General features: G+C 36.5%; 1 protein-coding gene across 3 annotated transcripts in view; it reads left to right on the plus strand.

Annotated features, from left to right (window-relative positions):
- NBEA (neurobeachin) overlaps positions 1-27,221 on the plus strand; it is a 615,556-nt gene that overhangs the window by 307,497 nt on the left and 280,838 nt on the right. For all 3 annotated transcript variants that reach the window (XM_014591554.2, XM_014591555.2, XM_014591556.2), the window contains one exon: positions 19,223-19,347. In XM_014591554.2, coding sequence (XP_014447040.1) covers positions 19,223-19,347 — 125 coding nt within the window. The remainder of the gene's footprint in view (positions 1-19,222; positions 19,348-27,221) is intronic.

The following is a 27,221-nucleotide window of genomic DNA, read 5'->3' on the forward strand; positions in this document are numbered from 1 at the left end:
TTCCCTAACCATACTGTATGTAATATTCATGAACTGTCACTATCCCATGTTACTAAACTTAATTTTCTTCATAACTCTTGTCTTTATCCAAACTTATTTTACGTATTTACATGTTCTCTTTAACTACATGGAAATTTAAACTCCGTTAGGGCAGAGACGTTTTGTCATGATGAATGCTGTATCCACAGTTCCTGGAAATAGTACCTATTATAGAACAATCATTAAATAAGTATGTTTTTATTGAAAGCTGAGTCTGCTAGCTGGGTTTTTGTGTGTGACTTAATGAGCCTCCTTTTCTTAAACTTGAAATTTTGGTATGAATATGTATGTCATGCAACTGTTGTAAGTATTAAATGGTGTTTTAAAGAATACAATATACTGCCTAGCTCCGAAAACATTCATTCAATGAGAGGAAAAATTGAAAAGAAAGGGCCAACCCTTGACCTGGTGGTTAAGGGAACTAGGTACCACATGGCTAAACGTGCAGTTTAATTCGTGGACCTGGCAGCTTAAATAAACATCAAGCATTTTTATGTTCATGTCCCAAATACCAAAAGAATAGAGAAATGAAGGAGAAGAGATTAAGGTGGGGAGAGTGCTTTCTCCTTCTCCCTCTTACTCTTGTGGCAAGTGCAAAATTTAAAACAAAGAAAGGGGCTGGCAGGTGGAATGGTTGTTGAGGCACCAGACTCCCACATGGCCAACCATGGTTTGAGTCCTAGACCTGGCAGCTTGCTTTCTCACTTTCCCTTCTCTCTCTCTCTCTCTCTCTCTCTTGCTCTCGCTCTAGCTCTCTGTGTGTGTCTCTCTCTCTGGTTAAATTAAAATAAATGAATAAATAAGTAAAAATGAATGAATATTTTTTAAAAGAAAGAAAAATGATACATCTAATATGTGCTTTTTTTTTTTCAGAGCAAGAAACATTTATTTTTAAGAGAGAATTTTACCACAGCATTTTCTCTGTTAGTTTTTTGTTTCATTTCATTTGCTGTAGAGTTCATGTTTTCACCAGAGAGAAAGAGAAGAAAAATGAGAAATCACCCTCAGGGTGGAAGTGGCCACAACATAATCCCTCCTATAGTCTCCTCTTGGAATTTTGGGCATGCATGCACATTCACTCAGCGTGATTTTCAGGCCTGTGGGTATAGGATTTAAACCACAAAGTTCACCATTTGAGATCCAGTGCCTTAACCTCCATATTACCTCCTGGTCCTATCCCACAACTTTGAGAGAGAAAAAGAGCGTAAAAAAAAAAACCCTTAGAATTCAGAGTATCAAAGATGTTCAAAACACTTTATGCCAGTTTAGCAGCACTCTGTAGTCTGGTTCAATTCTCCTAACTTCTACTGCCTCAATATATAATAAATTTCCTTTTTCTGTATTATGCCATTTGTAGTCTGGAATATATAATCTGTAATTTCTGTGGAAATGGCTGAATGGGATTCAAACTGTGAGATGATCGAGACAATCACAAATCTCAAGAAACAAAAATGTGCTTATCAAGTCATTCATTTGTGGAACCCTCCAATGTTAGGAAAAGGGGAGGAAATCACTAACTATTGTCATCACTGTTGGAAGCTTTTTTTGGCTCATTCTCTTTCAGTGTGGTCATACCATAGGATGAATACTTCTGCTTTCCTCCTTCACATTGTGATAGCATATCCCTCCCTCTGGCTTTTCTCTAGCACCGTCTCTTTGTGATTTTCTCAGCATAATTTATGATTCGCAGATATGCCCTGGTGCACCTTACATTGATTTCCATGTTATAATACAGTTACTTATCTATTTGTCCTCTCTTCCACAATACTATAAACTTTTAAATAAAGAAAATACTCCTAACTAATATTTGTTGCATTAAGTCCTAGCAGTTATTATAGCATGGCAGTCACTCAAAACTGCCCATGTGGGACCAGCAGTTAGCGTAATAGCTATGTCACTGGACTCCCATGTAGTCGACCGTGGTTCACGTCCTGGACCTGGTGGCTTAAAACTCATGCCGGTTGCGTGTGTGTGCGTGCCCAAGATCCCGAGAGGAGAACAGAGGAGAAGGGATTGCAGCGTGGCCATCCCCTCTGGGGGGGTGATTTCTTGCTTTCTGTCTCTCTATATCTGTCTGTCTGTCTGGCAAGCACACGTGCCCTATAGCAAAAGCCTCTCAAAAAAAAAAAAAAAAAAAAAAAAACTGGCGTTGTAACACTCACTGTTTCTAAGCACTTGGAATACCTTATTGACCTAGACAAAGAAGGCCTCTGCCCTCAGGAACAAGTAGGAGGTTGTGTGAATGAGCTAACACCCTCACCAGCCCTTGACTCACAATAAATGATATTTTGAAATGAAATTACACCATCCCCCTGACAATATGTTTCAAAGTGTGACAAAGGGCTGTCTATGTATGTAACTTAAACAAAGTAGTACATGCTAAAATGTGTGCAAAAAAATAAAACAATTTGGTTTTCTGTAAATTTCTGCTTACACAAAAAAAACTTGTCGGCCCCAACCCTAAACATTAATTCTTTCTATATAGACCTGTATTCTAAAACATTTGTTAATACTTTGTGTCTGCATCTTAAGACATCTGTAACAGAAAAGGTTCTACCTATATTACAGAGGGTTATTGCCATCTTTAAATAGTTCACTAATCAATAAGATCTGTCTATTGCTTTAGAAAAAATGGGCTTTTAGGGAAGGCAGAGGTCATTTATTATCTGCTAAATGTACATCAGTTTATGTTCATTATTTATATGTAGATTTTAAAACTTCTGTTGCAGATCAAATCAATGGGCTATGGATTGGTGAACTGTGAAATTTGTGCTGAGTTTGATAGTTGTGCAAAAGAGGAAATATGAAATTGACTACTTGACTACTGTGTAGAAACTGTCTCATTTGTTATTATAGGTTGTGTAATGTATATGTACAGAAGGTTTTAGGGGCTTTTTAAAATTGTCTTAATTTATTAAATTTACATGAACTTAAAATTTGAAAATTGCATCAAAATAAGCAAAGGTAAAATTTCATGTAAAAATTTATCTAAAATTGATAAATTAGTTTAAAATCCCTTCAAAAGGTAAACATAAAAAATTCAAATAGTAAATTTTAATATAAAATTTAGTTGATATATAATTCCAATAATTAATTATAAAACTTAAAGTGAATATTTAAATATATTTAATTGCTAACTTCTATGAAAACATTTTATACCTGAACAGTAAAATAGGTTAAAATTAAATGCTTTTCAATAATTACAAAATCACTTCTCTGTTATGAGTAGTTTTTGTTTTTATTATTTTTGTTTTTTTTAAAAAAAGAATTATTTATTTATTATATTATTATCATTTCTCGTGAGTTTTTCCAGAGAAAGACAGAGAGAGAGAAAGGGAGAGTGAGAAAGCAACCCGCCAGGTCCTGGACTCGAACCACAGTTACCCATGTGGGAATTCCAGTGCCTTAACCTCCACGCCACCTGCTGGCCCTTCTTTCTTTTTTTTAATGACAGAGTGTAAACCTATATGAGAGAGAGAAAGAGCAAACATCCTGCACAGGGTCTCCTCATACAGCTATCTTCTTTCCCAGCCCTAGCCCCTTAGGATCTTGAGCACTTCTTCGTGCACCCGGGGTGTCTTCAGGTCAACCAGAATCTGAACTCATGGGGTAACCATGTGGCCTCCAGCAAACATTATAGAACAGCACAGCTCGCATTATAGCACCTAGGCTCAGCCTTTCTGTTTATTGTTTGTTATACAACTTCTTTTTTAAAAAAATGTCTACATTATTTAAAACTAAGATGTTAAAATACAGTGAGAGGATTGCTGAATGGGGGCCAGCAGGTGGCTTGATGGCAAAGGCACTGGGATCCCATGTGGTCAGCTGTGGTTTGAGTCCTGGACCCAGCAGCTTGAAAATCATGCTGAGTGCTTATACTCACATGCCCAAAATCCTGAGAGGAGAATGGAGGAAAAGGAAAAAGGATTATGGCATTCTCATCCCACAGGGGTTGATTTCTCACTTTCCCTCTCTCTGACTCTCTTTGTCTCTCTGCCAAAGCACATGCATGCACCCTATAACAAAAAAATAAAGATCCCTGTAAGCTATTGGATGCTTTCAATTCATGTCCTTGTATTATTATAATTCTAGTAGTGGTGGCAAATATAGTTCAAAAGAGACAATTACTTTTTTTTAAGAGAGATTTTTACTTTAGGGCACATGCACTCACAAGGGAGATAGAGAGAGACAAAAAGCGAGAAATCACTCCCCAGAAAGATGGCAGTGCCACAATCCCTTCTCCTTACATGCTCACACATACGCCTGGTGTGAGTTTCAAGCATCCAAGTCTGGGACTTGAACTGTGGTTGGCCATGTAGGTGTCCAGTGACATAACCATTATGCCATCTGCTGTTCCCAAGACAATTATTTAAAAAAATAATTTTATGCTTATAAGGATAGACATTTATAGGAAAAGAATCTAAGTGAAGAAGGTGCAGAGTGTGGTTGTTATCTAAATGAACACAAGATTGGAAGCTTCAACCAAGTTGAGAGTTTTTATAAATAGAAACTTAATTGTAAAACTAACGAGTACACTTTTTAAATCAGTTTAAAAGCAAATGGTTTAGATAACATTTTTCCTTTGGCATGCCTCACTTTTATCAGAAAGAATCGAATCTAAATAGACCAGCATGCCCTTGATAACTTAGACAATTACATAGCCTAAAGTTAACCTCATGAAGGCAGATTAAATTATTGCCATGTTCTTAGGTGATTATGTTGTATTTTTCTATTTGGGTTGAATATGTTATTGGCAAATCATTCATCCTACAAAAGGATGATGATAAGTTATTAAAAATTATATTTTTAGTTCCATTATCAGTGGTTGGAAAACTACTTTCACCCTACATAATATGTATTAATGAAGAAGCAGAATAGGACATACATGGTATAATTAAGATTTATAAACATGTTTAATACTAAGTATCTTTGACTTGCCTTTGAAGATTTGTCTCTGAAATAATTTTGTTTTAAAAATTAAATCTACTTTTATTACATGAAAATACTGTGAGGCAACGATGAAACTAACCATTATCATTTGCAGACACTGTTCTAAGTATTGTGGGGTTGCAAAGCTGTGTAAGATAAATATCCTGATCTCTTGTGGCAAGCTAGTGTGAATGTCAAGATATAAATGCATGAGGGGGATCAGTAGGTGGTGTGGTGGTTAAGGTGCTGGACATTCCCACATGGCTGAGCATGGTTCAAGTCCTGGACTTGGTGTCTTGCTTTCTCACTTTCACTCTCTCTCTCTCTCTCTCTATGTCTCTCTCTGGTCAAAATAAAATGAGTAAATGAATAAATAAAATTAAAAATAAATAATTCTTTAAATAAAAAGATATAAATGCATGAGGTAATGCATGTCCAGTTGAGATCCACTGAAGGATAGCATGCTTATTAATTGTCAGATTTATGAGCAAGAGTATTTCAGAGAGAAGAATGGCATATGATACAAAATAAACATTAAAACAATAGCAAGGGGCAAGCAGGTCAGGTGTAGTGATTAAGCCGCTCGACTTCTGCAGTCTGACGCAGTTTGAGTACTGGACCCAGTGGCTTGAAACTCACGCCAGATGTGTGTGCATGTGTGTGCCCCCAAAATCCCAACAGGAGAATGAAAGAGTGGATATTGCAGTGTGCTCATCCATCCTGGGGGGCGATTTCTTGCAAAGACTCAGTTGTGGTAGCACCAGGTGGTAATGAATTGATCTGCAGTGCTAGAAACCACATGAGACTGACCATGGGTCCCTGGTTAACTTGAAACACTGAAATATACTGAGAGTATACACCTGACATCCTGACTAGGTGGATGGTTGAGAGAAAGGAATCACAACTTGAACAGATCCTCTGAGTCTCCCCCTCTCCCCCGCCACCTCTCTCATGAAAGAAAGAAACTTCTAAAAAAAAACAAAGAATGCACTATTAATTGTTAATTCGATAAGTATGAACATTTTCAATAATGGAATAACCCAGAATCAGGAATGAACAACAGCTGAACAGAGGAAACTGTGAGGAAAGTAGAGATTGTAAATCCTGCAATGGAGGAGTTGATTCTGGCAAGGTGGCATCCTTTTGGATCCTGATTAGCAGGACAAGACATTTCCCACTGTATCTCTATTACCTCAGTAAATATTGCACTCAAAAGAATATTAAGTACTTAAAGAGCCTATCTGAATTTCTAGAAAACTTACTGTTTCAGTTTCATAGAAATGTGAAAATATGTGCATTTTAATTTGTATAACTGTTGGTATATTGCCATTTACTGGACTTGTAGTAAGTACTAGCAAAGAGCATTAAGAAGAGCCATGATAGCCATATAGATGAGAAAGTGAATATGCAGACAAGTATGATTTTACCCAGCCCTTGGGCTAGATTTTAACCCATATCTGAGTAGCATGTCTTTTGCTGCTGCTCGCTTATATTTGCTGGGAACTGTGCTAAAACACTTCACATGTATTTTTTTTAACATCAATGTTGTGAAGTAGGTTTCATCTCTATTTTATGAATGAAGAAGCTAAGGTTTAAATAGTTGCAGTCAAAAAAACAATAAGCTTAACAATTATAAGTAATACCAGGTTTGTAAGTGTTACCTAACTTATAAGACATGTTTTATAAAAATATGTAAGCTATTTAATGGGGTTTAAAAAACATTGACTTTACAGTAATAGTTTTAAAGATAATTGAAAATTATACAATGTAGGAAAAGAATATTTCTCAAAGTAAATCCTTTTTCTGAGATTTCTTATAGTAATTTCTAAAGTCTTACAGGGGAGAATTTTTAATTAAAATTTCTAAAAATATTTAAGCCCCATTCAATATGACAGTAATTATTAGGATAATAGAATGCCTACTTCAAGTGGGATAATTGCTCTATAGAATTAGATGTTTCACAAGTAATTTTACAATTTTGTTAATTAAGATTAAAGTAATTATTTCTTAAAATGCTTAAAATGTTTAAACAGAGTCTAGGTCTACTGGGGAAAATAAAGGACTGCATCTAAACTCTAAAAAGCTTTGTATGGTGTTGCAAAAATAAATAAGTAATAAAAAGAAAAGACTGAATTGGAAGAATCGCTGATTAAAGATATCATACAAAGACAGACAGTGATCATGTAATTCAACCTTTGCTGATCATGTGGGTAACAGAATAAAGTTTTCAAATGGAAGATACTGTTCTTCACTCTTCAGCCCTACCTCCTTGAATTTTCTTTTTCTCTCTTTCTCTCTTTCTTCTTCTTCCTCCTCTTTTGTTTTGTTATGCATTTGTTTTTGTTTTAACTGCCATAGGGCTCATATGCTCAAGGTACACGGAAAGCACCGCAAAATGAGGTGTGGTCATGCCACAGTCCCTTTTCCTCAATTTCTCCACCATGTCTGGCTGTTTGGCTCCCATGCATACACACCTGGTATGATTTTCAAGCTGCCGGGTCCTGGACTTGAACTGTGGTTGAACATGGAGTATCTGGCCTCCTTAACCAATGTGCTACCGTGCTGGCCCCAGCCTCCTTGTTTGATTGTTCAGAATATTGAAGCTATTTTTTTTCCTCAGTGTTGTTAGTAATGTGGAAAATTAAATATAATTGTACTGAATTGTACCATAAACTGTTTCACCATTAAAACTCTTTTGGGCCAGTCTATGGCATGGTGGTTGAGGTAGATGGATCCCACATGGCCAACTGCGGAGTTCACATCCTAGACCCGTGTCTTGAGAAACACTGGGAACATGTGTCTGTGTGTCCAAAATTCACCAAAATAGGGGAAAATGTAGTAGTGATTACAGCATCACCATTCCTTCCTGGGGGAGTGCTCTTTTTCTCTCTCTGTTTCTCTCTTTCTGCCTCTCTCAAGAGCACACACGCTCTCTCTCAAAATTAAAAAGAAAAAAATTGTTTTTTTTGGTTCTTTTTTTTTTTTTTTTTAGTTGTCTGATGGTAGATGGACTTTCAAGAGAGAGGAAGAATTCCCAGTTTGGTTTGCCTATGTCACAATCTCTTCTACTTTATTTTTCCATGCTTCAGAATTTGGGTCACATGTGCACATGTGCCTGGCATGTTTTTCAAACTAGTGCTGGGATTAGAACCCTGGTCAGCCCTATGAGATCTGGCTCCCCTTAATCACTAGGTCATGGAGCTAGCCCTGAAACCATTTAATTTACACCAACCAAATCCTTAATGCAGGGTCACCTTTGTTGATTCTTTAAAGAACTTAACCATCGCAGGAATGAGTTGGCAGTGCCAGATTGTGTGGCTCTTTTCTTTTTTAAGAGGTTTTTGCTACAGGGCGCGTGCACTCGCCAGAAAGACAGAGTGAGACAGAGAGGCAGAAAGCAAGAAATCAATCCCCGGGGGAATCACCACCCCACAATCCTTTCTCCGCCATTCTCCTCTCAGAATCTTGGGCACTCACACACATGCACTGACGTGAGTTTTAAGCCATTGGGCCTGGGACTCGAACCATGGTTGACTACATGGGAGTCCAGCGATGTAGCCGTTACGCCATCTGCTGGTCCCAGCTCTTTTTTTTTTTTTAATCATAGAATGAGGCCAGTCTAATAACCACACTGTATTGTCTATCAGCACACTTCATTCAGTTCCAGTTTTGTTCCTCTTCCTTTTTTTTTTTTGTAATCTTTTAAAATTAGCCCAGTGGTATATGACCTCACCAGAGAAAGACAGAGAGCATGAAAGTGAGAAAACACCCCCATGGGGCATGGTACCTCCATAATTCCTTTTCCTCCATTTCTCCCTTCTTTCGGGGTTTTGGGCATGTGCCCAGCAGGTTTCTCCAGCTGCTTGCTAGGTTTGGGACTCCATCCATGCGTGACCCAGCCACCTTAACCACCACAGCACCAGCTGCCTTGCTCTTCTTTGAGTTGAGATTTAGATATACAAACATTACAAATAAATACTTTATTACAGGGGACCAGCCCATGGCATAATGGTTACTTGGCTGGACTCCCATGTAGTTGACCACGATTTGAGTCCCAGACCTAGTGGCTTAAACTCATGCCAGATGCATGTGTGTACATGCTTAAAATTCTGAGGAGAATGGAGAAAAAGGGGTTGCAGCATGGCCATCCCCCCATAGGGGATGATTTCTTGCTTTCTTTCTCTCATCTCTCTCTGTGTCTCCAGCAAGCACATGCACCCTATAGCAAAAAACTCTCTTAAAAAAAAATGTTTTACATTTGAGCCCTGTTTCCTCTACTAAACATTTCAAATGGTCTTCTGTGTCTTACAGTAATATTGGATTTATTTTTCTGATCTATTATTTTCACATCAAAAACTATCCCTTAAAAACTACATAACCATTGGGACCAGCAGATGGTATAATGGTTACGTCGCTGGACTCCCACATGGTTGACCACGGTTTGAGTCGTGGACGCGGCAGCTTAAACCTCATGCTGGGTGCATGTGCGTGCATGCCCAGGATCCCGAGAGGAGAATGGAGGAGTGTTCTGTCTCTCTGTCTCTCTCAGTCTCTCTGGCGAGCACAGGCTCTATAGCAAAAATCTCTCAAAAAAATAAAAAGGCAAAAAACTGTATGCCACTTTATTATTCCCTAAGATACCAGAAAAGCAGGATTATATGGAATGAGAGTACATTAGAGTGGCAAACAGAGACAGCTGGGCCAGCCTGTGATGCCACAGTTAAATGCTACAGAGGAAACTGGATTCCACATGGTCACCCAGGCTCCAGGCTTGGAAAGCATGCCAGGCACATGCACACATGCCCAGGGTCCTTGCTGGATGGAGAATTAGAGGGAAAATGATTGTGGCATGACCAGGCCCCTCTGGGGGTTGGGAGCAGGGAGATTGTTTTCTCTTTTTCTGTTTCGCATGCACGTATGCACCCTGTGGCACTGGGGGGAAAAAAGAGCTAAAGATTTTTTTTTTTTTGAATTCAAAAAAAACTGCAAAGTATCAAATATACCAGCATCTACTACTCTTATCAGGAGACCTGACTGCACCATTTAGAAAATAAACTCTTTTAAGCTCTTTGATAAGATTAAGGTAAGAATAATTTTTTTAAAAGACAGAATGAAGATTTCCTAGGGAATGATTTTTTCTGCCCTTTGTCAAATAGGCACCTTCAAGCTTAAGACTATATCCTCTGTGGATAAAATTAACATGATTCTTCAAAGCTCACTGCGAATAAGCCAAGTTACTTATATGGTATATTTTATGCCTATTATTATAGTATCATACCTTAACTAAATAGTATTACCTTTTTCTGATAAATAAGTAAATGAGGAGCAAAAAAAAAAATTATGCCGGGAGTAAAATACATTGTCACTACACAGTGAACAATGCAAGGGAAAAAGAAGGCAGAATGTAGGAGTCTAGAGAGGACAGAAGTTAGATAGTAACTAAATAAAAGCCACACATGCTAAAAACAAAAAGCTTACTTTCTCTGAAAAGAAAAGACAAAAAAAGAAGAAATTAAAAGCTTCTTTTCCTACCTAGTTTCTTTAGCTATTTGATTGGTGGATAACAACACTGTTTTCATTAAGTATAGCTTATGTATTTTAACCTACAATTTAATAATATTCACCTTTTTTCCACCTCAAGCTTCATTGTCATTCATTGAGACTTTCGGTTGATTCACATTTGTGTTAATCACTGTCTCCCTCTAGTGTGAAGCCAAAATGCTTCAGAGAATTTGTCAAGAATAGTTATTTGTATTGGCTCCCCACTGATATGCATGAGACTAAATGATATAACCAAAAAGTGGAAATGTACCTTTCCTTCCTAGGTTCAGTAATAACACAGAGAGGGAACAAATTAGCCTGATTTACAAAAACCTGACAGTAGACTGAGATTTGACTTTCTGAACTAAGGCTGTATATTAGTAGAATGTGAGTGTGTATTTTTCAAAGTTAGGAAGGATGTATTTTTTAAGCTCTTCGCCAATTTATAATTTTTAAAGAATTATTTAACTTTATTTTTTAATTTGATCATGAGGAACAGAGTCAGAGTGAGACAGAGAGAGGGTGAAAAAATGAGAAAGCAAGCCACCTGATCCAGGACTTGAACCTCAGTAGGTCATGTCGGAATCCAGCGTCCTTAACTGCCATGCCACCTGATGGCCCCAGATTTGTAGTTTAAGTCTTGTCTTTATTTTAGTTTTTTGCCATAAGGCACATGTACCCACTGGAAAGAGACAGACAGAGACAATGAGAGAGAAAGTGAGAAATCATCCCCCAAGGGTGATGGCCACACGAAATCCCTTGTCCTCTATTCTCCTTCTGGGATTTTGGGTATGCACCTGCCATGATTTTCAAGCCACCAGGTCCTGGACTCAAACCATAATTGACCATGTGGGAGTCTAATGCCTTAACCACTGTACCATCTCTGGCCCCCTAATTTGTAATTTAAATTACCAGATATAATATATAACCCTAGGCTGGATAGTGAAGTGTGTCAGAGAAAGACCTTTGATGAGTTCCCAGTGATATATTCATGAGACCATAGTTCTAAACTGTAGTAATGGCTTAAGGGGTATGTCAGGCCAGCAGGTGGTGTAGTGGTTACAGTGCTAGACTCCCACATGGCTGACCATGGTTAGAGTCCTGGACCCAGTGGTTGAAACTCATGCTGGATGTGTTTGCATACATGCCCAAAATCCTGAGAGGAGAATGGAGGAGAAGGGATTGCTGTGTGGTTATCCCCTGGAGGGTGATTTCTCACTTTCTCTCTGTCTTTCCAGCAAACACATGCACCCTATAGCAAAAAAGTCTCTCAAAAAAAGTTAAATATAGGGAACCAGCAGTTGGTGCAGTAGTTAAGGTGCTAGACTTCTATGTGACAAACCACAATTCTAGTCCCGAACCCAGTAGCTTGAACTCATATCAGGCGTGTGTGCATGCATGCCCAAAATCCTGAGAGGAGAATGGAGAAAGGATTGCAGCATGGCCATTCCTCTTGTGGGGTATGGGGTGATTTCTTGCTTTCTGTATCTCTGTTTCTCCAGTGAGCACACATACCCTATAGCAAAAATCTCTCTCAAAAATTAAAGAAGTGTGTCAAATATTCATGTATAGCTATTCATAGCACGAATAACAAATAACTGTGTGTGTGTGTTTGTGTTAGAGAAATCATTGAGGTGATATACATATAACAGGGAGCTGACCAAATAGGATGTTAACACATGTTAAATAAAAGGTTGATGATATTTTTCATGGAGAAGAACTAAGAATACCAATAAATGCAGACTTTGTCTTCTCAAAATATTTTGTGATCACATTTCATTAATAAATTCTCATCTGTGTACATATAAATTTATATATGCAATAGGTGTGTAACCTCATTTTCATTACTGTATCTGTTTTCCTTCTTAGCACACATAAAAAATCTTAACTGTGAATGTTTTGTTCAGTTATATTCTGAGGTATATTAGAAGCTTCACAAAGGCAGGAATCATGCAGGTTTAATCATTCATGCATACTAGCATACTAGTATTTAACATGCGGCCTGGCCAATACTTAGTGTATAATAAATACGTGTTGAATAATGAATGAGTATTCACATACAGCACTCTACATAATTCATATTTATCATTGTTCAGAGTGATTAGTTCTGGAGCGCTAGCCAGGTGCTGTGGTGTTTAAGGTGGCTGAATTCCATGTGGCCTACTGTGTGGTTCAAGTCCTGGATTCAGGTCTTGAAAATCACACCGCGCATGTGTGCATGTGCGCCCAAAATCGCAAGAGGCGAAAGGAGGAGAAGGGGTTGTGGCGTGGTCTACTCCCTGGGGAGGGGCTGACTTTTCACTGTATGTATGTGTCTGTCTGTCTGTCTATGGTGAGTGCTCATGTCCTATATCAAATTAAAAAAAAAAAAAAGTGATTAGTTCTGATTCTAGAGAAGCAGAAACAACTGGGCTGATGCTTCCAATGTGATCTCCTCAGGATAGTTCATTTTCTTGGTTGTTTTCTTTAGAAGCCTAAGTCTAGTATGAGGCAAAAAGTCAGATTGCCTGAGGACGTATAATTTATTCTGCTACCAACAAATTGCTGATCTTGAGTACATTACTTAACTTTTCTATGCCTCTGTTTGTTCACCTGTAAAGTGTGTTAATAATACTTATCTGAAAGAGAAAAATGAAGGTTAAATGAGTTAATATGTATATTATTATAAAAGTGCCTGGAACACATTTAGCTGTCAGTAAATATTGTTCTTTTTATCTATAATTATTATTATTTTAGGAACACATTCAGTTCTTGGATCGGATCATACTGCAGTGATATATGATCCATAAATCTTGGTGGTTCAACTCCTGAAGAATTTTTTTTTTTCAGAGAGGTTTTTGCTATAGGGCGTGTGCGCTCGCCAGAAAGACAGAGAGAGACATAGAGACAGGAAGTAAGAAATCACCCCCTGGGGGATGGCCACACCGTAATCCCTTCTCCTTTCTTTTTTTTTGGAGAGGTTTTTGCTATAGGGCATGTGTGCTTGCCAGACAGACAGAGAGAGATAGAGAGACAGCAGGAAATCACCCCCCAGGGGGCATGGCCACACCACCGCAATCCCTTCTCCTCCATTCTCCTCTCAGGATTTTGGGCACGCACACACACGCACCCGGCATGAGTTTAAGCCACCGGGTCTGGGACTTGAACCGCAGTCGACTACGTGGGAGTCCAGCGACATAGCCATTATGCTAACTGCTGGTCCCCTGAAGAATATTTTGCCCCCATATTACATACATGCCCATTAGTGGGCTGCAGGGAAGCTCTCTGCTCATTCAAGTCACTCGGGGATGAAAGATGATAGAGACTCAGTGTCAGTGCATGTTTTCTTGAGTACTACAGTGGAGGAAAAGGAACATGGCAAATTATTCCCTGACTCTTAAAGCTTTTATCTGGAAGCGTCTCACTTTTGTTCACTAAAGAGAATCACGTCGGCATGCCTCAGAGGAGTTAGAAAGCATGCATTCACGCAGAGTCCAGAAGGAGGAGAGAATAGCAATTTTTTTACTATGTGTGTGTCAGTAATAATTGGAGTTTTTGTTGGGTCTTGGCAGAATTAGAATTCATGAACCGAAGTCCTGAGATCAGTAATGATCACTAGTTCTTTAGCCAAGTGGAAATTCAAGTTACTGTATTTGTATTTTGTATGTGTACGTTTAATAAAATTTATATTTGCTCTTTCACTCCTTTTGTTAAATTTGCCAGAAGGCACGTGCACATGCCAGAGAGAGAGAGAGCGAGAGAGAGAGAGAGAGAAGGAAAGGGAGAAAACACCCTTTAATGGAGCATGGTCACACCGTGATCCATTCTCCTCCATCTCTCTGTCCTGTCAGGATTTGGGGCACACACACACACAAACACTTGGCATATTTTACAGGCCACAAAGGGTGAGATTCAAACTAAGCTGTGGGTCATGTGGAATCTTAATTCCCTTAACTGCTAGACTATGGGACCATCCCCTTTTTCTATGTTCCGTTGCATAGTTTTTGCTATGAAATACCAAACAGAACCAATTAACACTTTCGGTCATGCCTTATCAGATAAATTCAGTTTCCCCCTAGCTTTTGAAGGTAATCCATACGTGGAAACAGAAGAGTGGGAGCCTTTAAAGAAAATCAGTTATATTCTCAGAAATTGAAAGTGTAATTAATAAAAAGATCATTGAGGAAATTGAGTGCCTAAACACTATTTATGCTAAAAATAAGACCAAATCCCATTTAATGAATATTATTACATCAATAGTAATATTAGTTATCACAATACAACCTAACTAGGAATCTTCCTTTCATTAATTACGACCTACTTTGGTAGCCTTTCCTAATCATTACACACCGAAACTACATGAAACCACACTCAGAAACAAAGCATACATATAATACTTAGTGTTTCCATAATGAGGTCTGAAGACACAAAGTATCAAAACTGGAAAATAAATAAGTGAAAGGAGTGTGTATGCATATTGAGCCTGGTATTGACATCATTGATGGTATCGTGTGAGATGGTAACTGTATGGGCGAGCAAGTCCAAGCAAGTTTCCTTTAGCATGGCTTCCTCGCCACCCAGGAAGACAGAAGCATGGTGGCTCCTGTCTTCTCACCTGGCTCCACTCCAAGTGCAGGAAATCTAAATTAGCCCCCTTTTATGAAAAGCAGAGCTTGTAGGCCAAATTTAGGGAATTCAGTAAAACTTTCAGCGCAATCAAATTATCTGACTCAGCTCTGGGGACACATGCTGCTAAGATGCTGTGCCACTCAGCCTGGGACCACAGCGAGGCCCAGGTTTTATTCCTGGCCCAACCTAAATAAACACCAGGCACAGTGACCTGTTCCTATAATCCCAGCACCTCAGAAAACTAAGGCATGAGGATTGCAAGCTTGGAGCTGGCCTGGGCAACATAGACAAGGCCTTAAAAACATGCTGAGTCTGGTGGCGCACACAGTAAGTTCCAGCTGAGAGACTGAGGCAGGAGTATCATGACATGGTGAGATCCAGTCTTAATGTGTGTGGATGGTGGCGGGCATATTAGAGAGACCTAAATAGCATATCACAGGGTAGGATCAACTTTTGATAATGCTTATAAATTATTATTTTAATAGTCACATCTACCATTACTCACAAAAACTTATTATCAGAGTAGACTATATTGTTTTGTTCTGAAGTGACTCACATTTTGCAGAGAAAATAGCAAAGTATATCTTATTGAGATAGTAATTGGAAGGAATAGTAGAGGAACGGTTTAGTTGAACAAACTATGGGCATGCATAGTGATGAAAAAAAAAAACAGGAAAACAGGGTGAAGATTATGTGAATGAGAAGGAAAGAAAAAGAAATGCATGATATTGTTATGCCTCTAGAACATATCCTCAGCACCGCGAATGTTGTTTTACAGAGATAGGTACTCAGTAAATATATTTTTGAATGAAAACATGGGAGGAGAGAAAGAAAGAAACGAATGAGAATTTGAACAGAAAGCAGGCGGTGATTTTCTAGATTGATAACCTCACACAGATCCCAGACATAATGGTGTTGGAACATAAGCATTTTGTAGACATTTTATTCCGCTATCAGAAAAACACTGTAATGATTCTTGACTTGCTGATACACAGTATTATCTATCAGAAAAATGGAGATACAAGGAGAGAATTTACATACTCTGTGTCTTCATCTGTTCAAATTGCTATAACGAAATACCATAAACTGAGTAGCTTATGAAAAACAAATTTATTTCTCACATTTCTGGGAGCTGAGCCGTCCCGGATCAAAGCACAGTCAGATTTGGTGTCTGGTGAGGGCCCACATGCTGGTGTATAGGATGACAGCTTCCACCACATGGAGGAAGAGCTAGACCCTTGAACCCATTTTATTTTATGTGTTATTTTTAGTTATTGTTATAGGGCTCATGCACTCACCAGAGAGAGAAAAAGGGTGCAAAAGTGAGAAGTCATTTCTCCGCCACCCCACCCAGACAGCATTGGCCACACCACAGATCCTTTTCCTTCAGTCTCTTCCTGGGATTTGGGGAATGCACACACACACCTGGTGTGATTTCCAAACCTTCAGCCCAGACTCAAATCACACAGCTGCCCATGTGGGATCTAGCCTTAACCTCCATGCCACCTGCTGGTCCAAACCTGTTTTATAAGGGCACAAAATCTTATTCCTGAAGGCTCGTCTCTCTACCTTTCAGAGTTTTCCCATGTTTGTTTGTATATGAGGTATAGAATTATCTAGTTGCACCAAAAGGAGGGATAGGAACAAGTATGTCTGTGGTGGCAAATTAGAGATAATATTCAATCTCTGGGCTTTTCTGGTCAATTCAATGACCTAATATTAACAACATCCTTAGGAAAATTTTGTTTGTTTATCTGTTTGTTTATTCTGCCAGGGGCATGTGCACTCACCAAAAGAGAGAAAAAGCAGCCCTCACCCCCAAACCTCCCAGTGGAGTGAGGTCCACTGCAGTTCTTTTTCCTCCATGCCTCCTCTTTGTCAGGTTCCTGGGCATGAGCACACACAACTATATGGCATAGTTTTCAAGTCACTAGTCTGGGATTTGAGTTGCAGTCAGCTATGTAGGATTTGACTCCCTTAGTCACTGTGCTATGGGGCCAGCCCCTGTAGCAAAATTTTAGTATTGTCATCCTTAAACCCTTGGAACCATTTCTTAAGTCATTTCTTAAATCATTTCTGCCTTTACTAATATAGATTGTACTACGTTTGTAAATAGGTTGCTCTATGTTTATAAAAATAGAAATCATCTTATTTTAAACTAGTAAAAGAGACAAACTACAGTTATTCACCAGGTAATCACTATTTCAACAGAAAAGTAGTTATCCTAATTACAGTATACAGGAAAAAAAGCATAGTATGGGTCATCGGAAAAATCATGCTTATTCTTCTGTTTTTCTATGTAAAAATGTATCATAACTTTTCTCATGACCCAATAAGTATACTTTGGGTCTCGCCCCATAGTACAGCAGTTAAAAACTGTAGAGGGAGCTGGATCCTACATGAATGACTGAAGTTTGAATCCTGGCTCCAGCATCTTGAAAAACATGCTGGACATGTATGCATGTGCCCAGGATTATTTTTTTAATTATTTATTTATTTAATTCTATTCGTTGTTATTGTTATTTTTTAATTTGATCAAACAGAGACAGAGAGAGCGAAGGGGAAGGTGAGAAAGCAAGCCACCAGGTCTGGAACTCGAACCATGGCCGGTCATGTGGGAATCCAGTGCTTTTTCCCAGCATGCCACCTGCCAGCCCCAGTGTGCCCAGAATTCTGATGGGGTGGAGAAATGGAGGAAAAATTCATTGTGGCATTATCACACCCCACTGGGAAACTTGCTTACTGTCTCTCCACTTCTCTTTCTCATGTGTGCACAAACACTCTCTGACATTAAAAAAAAAAGTTTTTGTACTTCAAATGCTTATATTATATATGCTTTTTTAGCCTTTATATTGTTGTGCTGTCTTACAATTAAAGTTATAGTTAACAAAATTATATAACCATAAAATTAAAAAGTATTTTTAAAATTAAATCATTGTTCTCAGTGACTATACATGTCTATAAATAGTCTTTTGAAGTGAAAAGATGTTTTTTATTAATTTATCGAATATTTATTAAAAACATAATGTCTGCAGGACACTGTACTAGAGAGATAATCGTGAGCCAAACATGTAGGTCCTTCCTTTGTCATAGTTAAAGTGTTCTCTTACAATGGAATCTCATAAATAAAAAAAATTAAAATCTGCTATGGAAGCATTTTACATGTTTATATGAGTAGTCCTGCTCAGAAAAATTAGAATATTAACCTTTGAATATATTACTTCAAAACTACATACAGAAAATAATAGACTTATCAAGTAGTGATCTTTATCACCATTGTTTATTGAAATTAAATTGAAAACAAAAATTATAAGATGTCCCATTAGATATACAAAGAATGAATTTCAGTAGATACTGAAATACTGCATGGATTTTTAATATGGCTCAGAATATAAAGACGATACCCAATGATGGCCATGGTTGTTAATGGTATATATTAGCTGAAAGCTGTAAAATCATCGGAGAACTCTGTTAGCATTAGAATAATAATTTACCAAGACAATTACCACATACTGGAATTTTTTGCTGCTTTAATTCAGTATTATTAATAATGGATAAAATTGCACTTTTCTCAGGTTGCTTTGGGCAGCAGGGAATCATTTCAATGAATATTTCAGCACATTATTTTAATCATTGTTCCACCAAATCCAAGTGGGCAATATTTTATACTTCTTAATTCAGTCTACTAAGAAACCGCAGTCATTAAATTGCAAACTATTTGTAGTGAGGTCTATCTTGTGATTTACAAGCCTTGTTAAAACAGTGCAAAAGAAAGCAAACTGTGCCATTAATACTTGTAATTTGATGCTGCATTTGTTACTAAACTCCCCATGATTAATGTCTTTCGAAGAGAGAAGAACATTGTAAAATTTTTTAAAAAAAGAGCTGAGTGTTATAATGCCTAAAATATGAGAATGTTACTATTTTGAGTTTTGTTCATTTGCAGAAGAAACACACAGACACCAGTATAAAATCCAAATATCTGAAATTTTTAAATTTTCCAATGAGACCAAAGAAATAAAGCTTTAATTTTATGGAGAAAATGTATTTGCCATTATATATTGTTATTAATAGTGATTATTATTGTTCATTTTTCTATTCTTAGCCAATTGCATGATTTCTGGCGCTTGGATTACTGGGAAGATGATCTTCGCCGAAGGAGACGATTTGTTCGTAATGCCTTTGGCTCCACTCATGCTGAAGCATTGCTCAAAGCTGCAATAGAATATGGTTAGTACTAATGCTTGTTAAAACACTTCTGGATCTGAGGTGACTCTGGTGTTGTGGATTTATTTATTTATTTTTTTAACTAATGTTTAATATTCTACATGTCAAAAGTTAGAAATATTTTGTCCTGCTGTATCCTGCAGCATCATTCAAGTTATAATTAACACAGTATTTCTCATAGTAGATATATTTTAGGCCCTTTTAACTTCTTTGTAAAAGGTTAAAATACTCCACGTATTTGGTTATTACCCACATTCCCATTCACACAGCCTAAACCAAGAATAAAATTAATTTCTTTTTCAGTTTCTTTCAAACCTTAGTGACCAAAACCTGTGATGAAAAAAATGTATGTTACATTGTAAACCTACACTCAGACTTACATATTTTTATATATAACCTTCTATGTATATACACATGTATGTGTGAATATACATAATACATGCAATGTGTACATACATTATATACATATATACATACTTAGAAACATAAACAAATGTTTTTAATAATCTCTTTATACAGTATTTTGTGTTTTATTTCTACTCCGTTCTTTTTAGTTTAATAAAATTAAATTAAATTTAAAATCCTGTTACAGTCTGCAAATTTAAATTTCCAGTCCTCTCTTCTGTGTAACAAACACCTATTTACAAAGAACTATGCACTAACTTCATGAGTGCAGTGTTAGAAAATACTCCCTTTGAAGTAGGAACTGGACCTATGAGAAGACAAGTAAAAATCTTGTAAGCGGGGACTTCAAAAAGTTCATGGGAAAATGGAATGAAGATGCAAGCTTATTTTGGTGCATAAACTTTTTAAATCCTTGCATAGTCTTGTCATAATACGCCTCTTATGGGCATTTTTCATTAACTTTTTGGGGATACCTTATATAAAAAGAGAAATAGCAGCTAACTTTTATAATGTACCAGGTGCTATTCTCCTTTAATCAGTTTGTTTGTAATGAAACTTTGGTAGAATACCCAACCCCTAATAGATAAGTGAGTAAGTGGAAGTTGGTACTGATATATTAAACAAAAAGATGGGTGGTTGTAATTACTGATTGAACCAGAATTCTATAATACAAATCTTCTGATTCTTGCCTAGCATTTTGTGCCAAATTGTCTTAAATTAGTTGTGTAATGATAAAACAATTTACAGTAATCGGTTCTTACAAATTAAAAAGAAAAACTTAAAGGCAATTAAAAGCAAGTGTAGCTAATCATGTATATTAGACTTACCTTGATTTCTTGACGTTTATGTGAAGAAGGTGAGCAGTGTGCACACAGGCCATGATCTGGAGGAAGCTCACAAGAACTCTGAGCAGCGCATTGTGGACTGCTGTTAAAGTCATTAGAGTACTCTTTCAAAAGCAAGTTCTGTCATTCAATATTTTTACGTCTACTCTAGCAAGAAAATATATCATATTTTTAATGATAAATTTATTTAATGGGAGAAGTAGGCACCTTCCCTCCCACACCTCCACATACAAGGTCCCTACTTAGCATTTTGCCCCTCCTCTCAGCAAGCCTGGATCATAAGCATGCACCTAGTATGTGCAGGAGGTCCTGGGACGCAAACCGACGACCTTACCCATGGAGATCCAGTTGTATTGTTGCTTCCCTGCTATCTGACTGTAATTGTTTCTTGAGGCCTTAACATTTTATTAAAAATACAAAGTGAAAATCCTAAGTGAATTTGGTAGCTTTTCTTTAAACAGTTTTGCCAGAAAGATTTTTAAAAATTAATCCAATAATTTTCCTAATTGCATTATTTTATGTCATGAAAGCTTAAATATTGATAGTACTGTATGAAATATGTTGCCAAATTATAATAGTGGTTTTTTGTTTTGTTGGTTACTTGGTTTGTTTTTGTTATTTGGAAGACAATAAAAGGCAGTTACTCAACTGCCTTATGATCCGTATACATTGAAGAAATACTAGTAATGAGCACTGCCCATGTACTTTTGCTATTAGCCACTTTGTTCTTATAATGACTTGTGTTTTATTATATTAATTTTCATTTATTTAGACTAATAAGTGAGCCATCTGTTTTAAAATTTACCATAGTTAGTAAATAATGTTATATTACATTATGGTTTATATTGTGTAATACCTCTTATGTTCGTGAAAGAATGAACCAGAAAAATGTTCCAAATAAAAATACAAAATGAGCAAAGCTTTTAAAATGTATTACCCCAGTAAACTATTAATTGATGTAACTTAGTTAAGCTCAAAACACCTTAAGTTAATACATAAGGCTCTCATGTGAACCTTTTATACCTAAGATAGAATTATGAAGTAGCTCTTGTTTAGTTTTTCCCTCTGACAGTATAATTTGAAATAAATTTAGGCATTTAAATGCAGCTGAAGAATGATGTACATTTAGCCTAACAAGTGTATATATTTTTTTCTTAAGTCCTTAACATTTTTATGGTTCTTTAAGTAGGAAATCAAATAGTACTTTAAATCAGAAATCATTCTGGAAAAAGTAATGGCTTCGTATGTAGAGAGTATATAACTTTCACATACTTAAGCAAAATTTTTTTGCATTAAAATGACCTGTATTTCTTTTTATTAATCTTTTTCTTTTTATTTACATTTAATCACTGTACACTTTGCATTGTACAGCATGGTTTTTCCCAGAGTGAATACAGTGCATATTAGTCAGGGCAATGACATTACCATATGCAGTATCAAAGTAATTTTAAACAATAAATGTAACAATGAAAAAATATGTGAGAAAATTATTATAGCTGACCTTACTATAGGGGATTTCTTTAATAAACTTGAAAAATCACCTAATGATTTTAAGCACCCTATGGAGTTGATACCAACTTAAACCAAATTGTCTTTATGATCCTATAGGAGAGAGTCTTACAATTGTTTACCTATTTAGCAGTGGCATGCTTTATAATATGAACTTAAAATTATTAAAATGTCACTTTACTCAATAGCTTATTAAAACTTCACTTTACCAAATAACTTAGACTTTTTGTCAATTCATCCCGAGTTGATCTCATTTGAAATTGGAAACATTAGAGATAATTTATTTTTTTATTTTTTTAAGAATTATTTTATTTAACTTTATTTATACTTTTTTAAAATTTTAATTGGACCATGGAGGGAGAGAGAGAGAAAGTGAGAAAGCAAGCCATCAGGCTCAGGACTCGAACCCTAGTCACTCATGTGGGAATCCAGCGCCTTTAACCACCACAGTATCTGCTGGCCCCCATCAGATGTAAAGCTATAGTAATATTATTGGTGACACTGAGTTACTAAAGCTTTAATTACATAGGATATATGTTATACTACATTTCACATTCTACAGGGTTTTTTTTTTTCCGTTCTCATAGATTCTATTAAGAAACCAAATGGCAAACAAATAATCATACTTGCAAGTCTACAAACTATTCATAAGACTATTAATTTACAAATTTTAGAAAATGCAAAATTGAGTTGAATTAAAATGAAAGTACCTCTCTAAGGGCTTAGCATTTAAACTATGACCTGACAAATTATAATGTATTAGCAGATCAAAGGGCAAAGGGAGAAAGGCATTTCTCCTTTTTTTTTTTTTTAACCATTTTTAAAAAGGCTTTGTTAGAAAAACATTTCTTTCATTTCTACCTAAAAGTAAATATTTTTATTTGTTTGTTTAATTTGTAGACTATGTCTATAAGTAAATAAGTGTCAAAGCCTATCAGAAGCAAATTTTAAAATCTTTTACCTTCAAATCATTTTAGATTCAGAGTCAGATTTTAGTAAAATAGTAAAACTTGTTAACCCAAACTTAAAAATAATACTCTAATATTGAAATAGATAAGAGATGGTGATGACACTTATTCTTTGTGTATACTATAAGTATACTTAAATATGTGGTATTTATTCATTTTGAGGGCTAGATCATCCATATTTACAACCTGTTACACCCCTTGAGTTGGTTTCAGTTTTAAAGGAAAGTATGTTTTTATTTTATACATTGTAAGAGCAAAGACCACATCTATACCATTCAGGGAATCTACCTGGTACTTATGCTAGAATTACTTCATGGTCATTCTTAGGGTTGAGATCATGGAATGGAAGACAAAAGAGAATTAAAACACTTTTACCTCCAAAATCAATTCTGGAGTACACATCTTCTAGCCTTCATCACAGTGTATACATCTGTGGATTTTGGGAACTGCAAAGAGTTTGGGAGTGTAATATAGAAAAAATGAGTGGGAGGTCTTTCTGGAGTGATCTATACATAGAAGTAGAGAAAGGAAGTACACACTACCGGGAGAAAAACGTAGTATCATTCCTTCTTCCAATCTCTTAACATATCTTCCAGCCTATATATAAAGTATTTGGTTAGAAGAACTAGGAAGTCTATGTCAGTAATTATTACAAAGCACATCATCCAGGAAAAAGAGATGTTGAAAAACTAATTGGACACAGGTTTTCTTTATTTTGAAGAAAGTTTTGTATTCATGTATTGCCAGAACATTCATTTAGAAGTGTAAGTAAAAACTTAGTCCATCATCTGGATGCTTTTTTAACTCTGTACACTTAAGTGTGTTTAAGTAGTTTGAAGTCTAGCTGTGCATAGACACACATTCACATGACCGAATGTTTTGGTATTGTATAGTCACAGGTTAAGGGTATATTTATAGTACAAACCTGCATATTCTGAGTGAGTTTCTAGTGCACATTGAAATTCAACTTATTTCTTTTTCTATGTTAATTACACTATTTTAATTTCCCTGTTTCTATTTTTGTTTTTAGAGAAATTTTTACTGTAGTGCACATACACTCACCCAAAAGACAGAGAAAGTAAGAAAATCATCCCTCAGGATGGAAGGCCACTTCTCAGTCCCTTCTCATCAGGACTTTGGGCATGCATGCACACACACCCAGAATGAATTTTTGTTTTGTTGTGTTGTGTTTTTTAAGAATTATTTTATTGGGACCAGCAGTTAGTGTAACGGCTGTCGCTGGACTCCCACATAGTCGACTGCGGTTCGAGTCCCAGACCCAGTGGCTTAAACTCACACTGGGCGTGTGTGCATGTGAGCCTAGGATCCCAAGAGGAGAGTGGAGAAGGGATTGCGGTGTAGCTATCCCCCTGGGGGGTGATTTCTTGCTTTCTATCTCTCTGTCTCTTTCTGTCTGGCGAGCGCACGCGCCCTATAGCAAAAAAAAAAAAAAAAAAAAATAGAGTCCTGAGTCCTTAACCACCACACTACCTGCCAGCCCTAGCACCCAGCATGAGTTTTAAACTCCCAGGTCCAGAACTCAAACCACAGTCAACTACGTGGGAGTCCAGCGATGTAACCATTACGTCATCTTCTGGTCCTTTCCTGTTATTAATTTCTATCTAGAAAGTTAAGCATTAAAAGCACAAAGTCTCGGGACCAGCGGCTGGTGTAATGGTTATATTGCTGGACTCCCACATAGTTGACTGTGTGGTTGGTGTCCCAGACCCAGCAGCTTAAACTCACACCAGGCACCTGTGTGTTTGAGAATGGAGGAGAAAGGATTGCAGTGTGGCCATCCCCCCAGGAGGTGATTTCTCGGTTTCTGTCTCTCTGTCTCTCTCTCCGTCTTTCCTGCGAGCGCATGTGCCCTATAGCAAAAACCTCTCCAAAAATAAAAATGTACAGTCTTTATTGTAAACCTTGATCAAAAATCTTTTATATTTACCTACACGGTGAGCAAGTGTTTTAGGAGGAAGAGAGTATTTTACAGATGGAACATTTATGGAGAAAAATATTTGAATCAGTGATTAGAGTTTTCAGAATTTTAGCCAAGTTGGGAGATAACTTTAAATTACTTGAACAAGGAATATAGTTTTATAATTATTTAAATTTATTTATTTATTATTATTTTTAATTTGCTACAGGGCATGTGCACTCACCAGAAAAAGTGAGATAGCAAGAGTTGGGGAGAGAGAGAGAGAAAGTGGGAAAGTGAGAAAGCAAGCCAACAGATCCAGGACTTGAACCTTGGTCAGGCATGTGGTGATCCAGCACCCTAACCACCATGCCACCTGCTGGCACCTGAACAGGGAATATTTACATAGCCATCAAAACAATGCCAATGCTTTGAATTACTGAGTGAGCTTTTTTTTATTAATATTGTATGCTGTGTTTCGAAAATAGTGGTGTACTGAAGTGAAACTGATTTAGGCGGGTTCATGTTTTAATAAAAAAGGTATTAAGTCAGTTGATTTTTTTCTGATATCCTAAATTCAGCCAATCATTTTAAATTAAACTATGGTTAAATCTTCATATAATAGAAAGAAATATTTAGCCATAATTTGGATTTCATTATATTATTTTCCCAAGCACTTTATTTGGATTCGCAAATAAAATATATTAACAATGCTTTATCTTAAATGAGCAAACAATTAGAATTAGGTATAATTTCAAGGAAAGGAGAAAAGATCATTTTATTTCATATTTACTTAGAAAAGCTTTCCCTTTGATTTCATTATTAAAACTTTCGTTTGACCTTTTTTGGTTGGAAAATATCCTTTACACTGATGAGGTTTTTCATGCTTTTTAGTAATACTAATGAGTTGAATAATTTATGAGGTTGTCATGTGCAAAAGATTTGGTGTGATTTGATATACTTTCAGCCTCTCGTGTTGGAATGTGATTAATAAAAACCTAGAGGCATGTGATTTTTTTCCCTGATGTTTAATGTTCTAATTTGGAATGTATTTTATGTAGCATTTAGTGTTTTCTAATTGTAAAATCTCATACAAGTACAAATTTAATTGAATATCAGGAATTTTACCGACTATAGCATAAGGAAAATATTTTAAAATTCTTAAACTCATCTTCTGACCTTCAGGATTTTCCTCTTCATGGTAAATTTCTTAATAGCTGATCGAAAAAGGGAAATTTTGTATTTTGTTTATATATTAAAATATAACCTAGACTAGTCAACTTCTGGTATGTTTCTGGTGCTTAAAAATTATTTAAGTCAACAACTAGTACAAAATCTTAAGTTTGGGTCTTTTTGTTGACTGTCAATGATCATTTTGGCCTCTGTTTCCCTTCCATAAAATTATAGTGGAAAAATGTTTCATCAAAACCTAAGATTGCAAGTGCCACCATGTCTATGATCAAAGACATCATCTTAAATAGGTCTGATCAGGCGTTGCCGAAGAGGGCAGGCTGCTTCAGCCTGAGGAAAAAAAACATGGAGCAAAGATGACAAAGTTAATCAGTCATTTCTTTGGCAATAAATAATAAGATATGCTGAGAACTGCAAATGAGAACATTCTTAGGTTCCTCAGAGATGTGTCTGCTTAACACCTGATTTATCTAAGCTTGTGAAGCCATCAGATATGACCTTGATGAATAAAAAGCAGCTCTATAATGAATCTGGAATTAAATTAGTTTTGATGGTATATGCATGGCTATTATAATGTGCTACTTGCAGTCATCAGGAAATAAGGACACTGAGAATAGCAAATACTATGCTTCCTATATAGTTGTTGAGAAAGGAGCTATACAATTTTCTGAATTCATTTATCGAAGAGCGTGTGATTATTACAACATTTGGGGAAGAGCATTTTATTTTTTTCCTACCTAATACCTATTGTTTGTGTTATGTAGAGACTGTAGTAAATATCTTTATTATTATTCAATAATAACTTCATTTTATTGGTATCTTACTCATTAGAACTCCATATTTGGATGAAATAGGTGTTCTGGTCATGGTTACAATAATTTATTGAAAAGTTTCTAATGTAATTTAGAAAAAAAAAAAAACAGGGAGAAAAAGACCCACAGAGAAGCAACTGTCAGCTCTTTTTGGTGTTAGTGTCATATTTTAGTATCATAGCCTTGTCTTTACTCTCTGTTTTTTTTAGTCACTTAAAATAATTGAAAT

This window comes from Tupaia chinensis, unplaced genomic scaffold, assembly GCF_000334495.1.
Source record: "Tupaia chinensis unplaced genomic scaffold, TupChi_1.0 Scaffold000597_1, whole genome shotgun sequence".
Classification (NCBI taxonomy): domain Eukaryota; kingdom Metazoa; phylum Chordata; class Mammalia; order Scandentia; family Tupaiidae; genus Tupaia; species Tupaia belangeri.